This window comes from Melitaea cinxia, chromosome 21 (assembly GCF_905220565.1).
Source record: "Melitaea cinxia chromosome 21, ilMelCinx1.1, whole genome shotgun sequence".
Classification (NCBI taxonomy): Eukaryota; Metazoa; Arthropoda; class Insecta; order Lepidoptera; family Nymphalidae; genus Melitaea; species Melitaea cinxia.
In genome coordinates, this window is record NC_059414.1 from 11,171,175 (window position 1) to 11,176,798 (window position 5,624).

Genomic DNA, 5,624 nt, shown 5'->3' on the forward strand with positions numbered 1-5,624 from the left:
CTGGTGCAATCCAGCGTTGGAGGTTGGGCGGGCCTGACCCTTATAATATATATATATATAATATAATATCAAATGGTAAATAAACGAATAAAACAACGCCATCTATCGAAACCCTAACGACGCGTTGGCGCAACGGTCACAGCACTGGTTAGTGGCTGTTGCCTATACATGTTTGCCGTGGTCTAGTTGCTTGTGTAGTCCTAGTGGGTCTTCCCACCGTGTCTCGAAGAGCGCGTTAAGCCGTCGGTCCCGGTTTTTATCATGTACATCTGATAGCCATCGTTACTCATAGTAAGGAACATATCTGTCAACCCGCAGTGGAGCAGTTGATGATCAGCGAAATGTTCAACTAGGTGATTATAAGGTTAAAAAAAGTAATCAAAAATTTAGTAACCTTCATCATTCATCATCATCATTTCAGCCTATTACAGTACACAGTACCTTATTGAGTAGTACACACAACCTTAGTGAGTGAATAAAAGAAAAACGAAATAATTTTATTTTAATATCATTTATTACACCGAACTTGTAAATTGAGTGACCACAATTATGTATGTAACGCAAATGGTGACAATTTTTAACGGCAGAAGTGCATCCATGTAAAATATTCTCCAAATACTGTATTTCAAAGGACGTAGTTTGATGTAGTTCAAGGTCTTTTGAATTTGCGAAAGAAGTAATTTATCTAAAAGTAGAAAAAAATATATAAACACTATTTCATACTTCAAACTAAACAAAATTCTCAATATACGTTTATAAACTGAAAGATCAATGCAATGCCTAAATCACTTATGACAAAAATTTGAAATTATGAGGGTTAAATAGGGTTTGAAAAGGTGTATGGAAATCCGTCATTCAAGATATTCGAGACGTGATAATTTTCTCTTGAGCTGCTGACTAAAACGAGTAAATATATTTCAGTTATCACTAAAAGATAAATAAAAGTTTTGAAAAAAAAAGAATATATTTGGTGCTAATATCTGGTTCAACTTCATATGAAGTTTGGGGGAATTAAATGAAGCATCAGTACCTGTTTGAACATAAGAAATTGACGTCAAAATAGAACGAATGTTCTCAACTTCATGTAGTATCATCTCAAATAAAAAAGCTGGGCAAGAGAACCAGGCGATAGTGTAAAACACAACAGTAAGAGTAGAAATAATCCTTAGTATCGCAAAATCCTAAAACAAATAATAATTGTGTTCCGATTTCAATTATATTGACAAGTAATACAACGTAGGTAGACGAAAAATTAGTCAAGTAAATACGCATTATCAAACATTACTCCAAAAGTTGTAAGCGTTGTAAACATCGGCTTTCGAATAAATTAAAAATCATCAAAATCGGTACACACAGTAAAAAGTTATACGAATTTTCGAGTTTCCCTCGATTTATCTGGGATCCCATCATCGGATCCTGGTTTCTTTATCACGGTATCACACCAGGGATATCTCCTTTCTAACAAAAAAGAATTATAAAAATCGGTTCATAAACGACGAGGTTATCCCTGGACATACATAAAAAATATATATATATACGGTCGAATTGAGTAACCTCCCCCTTTTTTGAAGTTGGTTAAAAATTTGCTTTCACCAGATTTATATTTTTTTTATATATTACTTTTTCTTACCTTTTCTGTCATATATTTAAAAGTTTTGTAAGCGTAGAGTACAATTTTAGGTATAGAAATAACAACCGTAATAAATATCTGAAAATATACCAAAAAATCAACTTAACGAAAGTCACTTAGTTATATCAACAAAAAAAAAACAATATTTACCCAACTTCCGATTTCAATATTTATTTTTCTGAAAATATCTAAAGTATTATGATACACAGTTTCAATTTTTTTTATGACTTCTACTCTGGTTTTAATTTCTTCCTCTTGAGTAGCAGTGATAGTAAAATAGTTAACATCAATTTTCATTCTGGCAGCTTTCATAATATGATATATTATATCAAAAACGATAACTTTCGATATATAACTACTGAACAAACTCATAAGAACAATTGACGGAAAAGGTGCACGCCAGTCCGTAATCAATAAAAAGGTATATGTGAAAATTAGACGAATAAGAAATATCAAAGCAATCAGTAAGTATAAAATGTAACTAAACATGATGCGTTTTAAATTAAGTAGGTTATAAGTCTTTTCAATATAAACAGACATAATTTGTAAGTAATTTTCTTTAAGAACCAATGATAGTAAAATATTCGACGCTAAATCAAGCATGCTAAACGTATTACTTTGCAAAATTTTCAAAGAAAATGGAAAAATACTTATATAAATAATAATACAGGAAGTCATAAACAAAAAACAATACAAACGTAACATAAATTTAAGAGATTTAGAATATTCCAGTTCGTGGTAATAACCAAAAAGTAAACGGAGAATTATGATTCTTTTAAATAATCCTAATGATTTCATGATGTGAAGAATAAAATGTAGAAAACAAAATTGCCTTTCCAGTCGGGTTACGACGACCGTTTCAATGGAACGTCGAAGAATAACTATATTAAATGCTATGGCGATACAAAAATAGAATTAGAATATTATAAAATCGTTATGTTTATCGATTTTAAATACTAATTTACTTATATTACAGTATTACAGTTGGTACGTGTACCAATTACAAAAGTGTAATAAACAGTAAACAAGAGAGCACTTATTAATAATGTTGATAGTTCAAAAGAGATAATTTCATTGTTCAATTAACATAATCATTTTATTAACATACACAATTGAACTAATTGTATGTAATGTATAGTAGGCTAGAATATGAGGATTGCGGAAAACCGGGATATCTGGCACGAACTTAGGGAGGCGTATATCCAGCTGTGGACCGCGATAGGCTGAGTGAGTATGTAATGTATATATAAAATATTGGTTTTCTATTGACGATTCAGCCTGTAACATTCCACTGCTAGCCATAGGTCTCTTTCTCCAAGTAGGAGAAGGATCAGAGCTTAATCTACCACGCTGCTCCACTATGGGTTGGCGGAAACATGTACCCTACTATTAGTAACGATCGCTATTAGGTATCCATGTCCAATATCACAGTCCACTGCTGGACATAGGCCTTGACAAGTTCACGCCAAAAAATACGTGCACTCATGTATTTGCTCATAGTGACCACGCTAGGAAGGCGGATTGGTGACCGCAGGGCTGGCTTTGTCGCACCGAATACACTGCTGCCCGTCTTCGGCCTGTGTATTTCAAAGCCAGCAATCGGATGGTTATTTCGCCATCGGTCGGCTTTTTAAGTTCCAAGGTGGTAGTGGAACTGTGTCCCTTAGTCGCCTCTTACGACACTCACGGGAAGATAGGGGGTGGCTATATTCTCTACTACTGTAGCCACACAGCGGCCTTATTATATGTATATTCAATGTTAATGAAAGAGAAAGACTATTTCAATTTCTAATTATTTATTTATAAACCACGCTAGAAAGCTTAAAAAAAGTATGAGTGCATTACAAATCATATAATTTTATTATGGTATTAATTGAATTGCTACTTTTGTGTTGGTCTAAAAAGGTATTGTGATCCGGGCGCGAGTTAAGCTCGCTAAGCCACTGGTGCAAGGGTTTTATCAAAATAATATTTATAATACAACTGAGAACGAAACGACAGTTCTTTTTTTCTAATTTTTTAGTATTTCATACAAATGAACGTTAATGGAATTATAATAAGTATTAAATATCTTAGTCTCAAAAAATAATCGAAGCTTATTTGATGAACTTTAGTATAATTTTAGCTTATAAACCTGGTCAGAACTGTTTTATGATGCCTCGACGCAGTTAATACAGACACTAGCTGGTGAGCTATAGAGATCGTGGGTACAGCTCCCATATATGTCAAATTTCTGTGTAGCCGATACTACGTTTCTGGAATCCCGTCATAAAATGTTCTCTCTACTATGCGCAATTAAGGTTGAATTGAGTATTTATTAACTAGTTTCTAGCTTAACGATTTCTTACTCCTAAAGCCTAATTATCTACTTTGAGAAGAAAATATCTAGTTGTTGCGGTCCAATACAGTTCCCAATATTATGAAATAACGGCCAAGTGACCTAAATTTGTGACTAATGAAGTAAACGTATTTTATTTAATTTTTTTTTTAATTTAATGAAATCCACAAATTAATGAGTCTATTAAATATTATCAACCTTGACCATATCTTTAATCTCAACGATGTCAATTTGTCATTTTCAAACTAATATGGGTTGTGTTCACAGTAGGAAGAGATATTACTTAGGCCGTATTAGGTTGCAATATTTGGGCCTTACGAGGATAATTTTACGCGGATCCACTTAAAAACTAGTAACATAACTTTAACGCAGTTACTGATACAATAATTATGACTTTAAAGGTGTTAAATACACAAAAAGTTTTTAAGATATGGTTACATCAGTAAATTTGTTAACTGAGCTACTACAATTAAGTACATAATACATAAAGCTGTAAACTTCAATGGAAGGGAGGAATCCATAGGAAACATTCGTAAAATACTGCTTTTCAAGGGTCGTAGATTGATGTATTCCAAGGCATTTTGAATTTCCAGCTCTTCTTTTTCATCTAAAAAAAAATTGAAGTTAAAAACATTCTGATTCTTTCGTCACTAATGCAAACTTATATTTATTATTGCTATTTTTTAAACTATAGTAAGTACAATATTACCGGATTTTCCGAGATATCTGTCTCTTAAAATCTCTTTAATAATATCAATTTCGTTTTTCGTCATCTCAAATAATATTATCGGTAAGCAGAGTAATGTCATTGTGTAAAATACAGAGGCTAAACTAGAATAAAACGGCGGCTCTGATGAATCCTGAAAAAAAAAACATTTTTTTTATTATTTAACTAGGTCGGCAAAGAAACGTACGGCTTACCTGATTGTAAGCAATTAACATAGTCTATAGACACCTGCAACACCAAAAGCATTGCAAGTACGTTGTCGACCCTACCTCCTATTCCCCCCAGGAACTCTGGTCACCTTACTCACGAACAGAAACACAACACTGCTTGAAAGTAGTATTATTTAGCTGTGATAAGGTCGAGCCCAGTTGGGTTGCTCAATATTTTAAGCAGGAATTTTGAGTGGTACTGGATGACTGAATTCTTAAACTCTAAAACTTTCCCAGGAGCTCTGGTCACCTTACTCACACAAGGAACACAACATTACTTGAAAACAGAAGTTCGGCTGTGATCTTCTATAAGGTCGAGGTACTTCTCTAGTCGAGTTGGTCCAGATTTTGAGCAGAATATATCCTGTTGTGCCCCACGTTAGTTAGAATTTTAATTAAATTATTCCTATTTTAATTATCTGACAAAAAATTAACAGTACAGAGTTTATGTTATAAATAGTTATTAATTTTTTAAAGGATTTGATAAAAATAAACTAAATAATAACATCTAACTTAAACAAATATGTGCAACTATTATCATATTTAATATTTTAGACACCTCAGAATTCATTGAAAAGCGACATTAAAAAAATATGCAAAAACACTTTAAAAGTATAACAAATTACATTTTTTAGGATAGCTTTTATTCCCTTATAGGTATGTGCAATCAGTCTTGGAAAACACATCGTTACCAACACAAGCATCTGAAATTATATAGCG

The 5,624-nt window shown here is 32.7% G+C and overlaps 1 protein-coding gene across 1 annotated transcript; it reads right to left on the bottom strand.

Moving 5' to 3' along the window:
- Nucleotides 1–515: 515 nt before the first annotated feature.
- LOC123663938 lies at nt 516–4,777 on the bottom strand. The gene is made up of 3 exons (XM_045598578.1): nt 4,678–4,777; nt 4,510–4,575; nt 516–685 (listed from the first exon to the last, which is right to left on the bottom strand). Exons 1-3 carry the CDS (start codon nt 4,775–4,777, stop codon nt 516–518), a joined length of 336 nt encoding a protein of 111 aa, XP_045454534.1.
- Nucleotides 4,778–5,624: the final 847 nt, after the last annotated feature.

Excerpts from the sequence above, each read along its gene's own strand:
- LOC123663938 (XM_045598578.1), bottom strand. The coding sequence starts at position 4,777 with ATGACATTACTCTGCTTACCGATAATATTATTTGAGATGACGAAAAAC. Across the intron at positions 4,576-4,677 it reads CAGATATCTCGGAAAATCCG|ATGAAAAAGAAGAGCTGGAA; the intron begins GTAATATTGTAC and ends ATTTTTTTTTAG. Across the intron at positions 686-4,509 it reads TCTACGACCCTTGAAAAGCA|ATAAATTACTTCTTTCGCAA; the intron begins GTATTTTACGAA and ends TTCTACTTTTAG.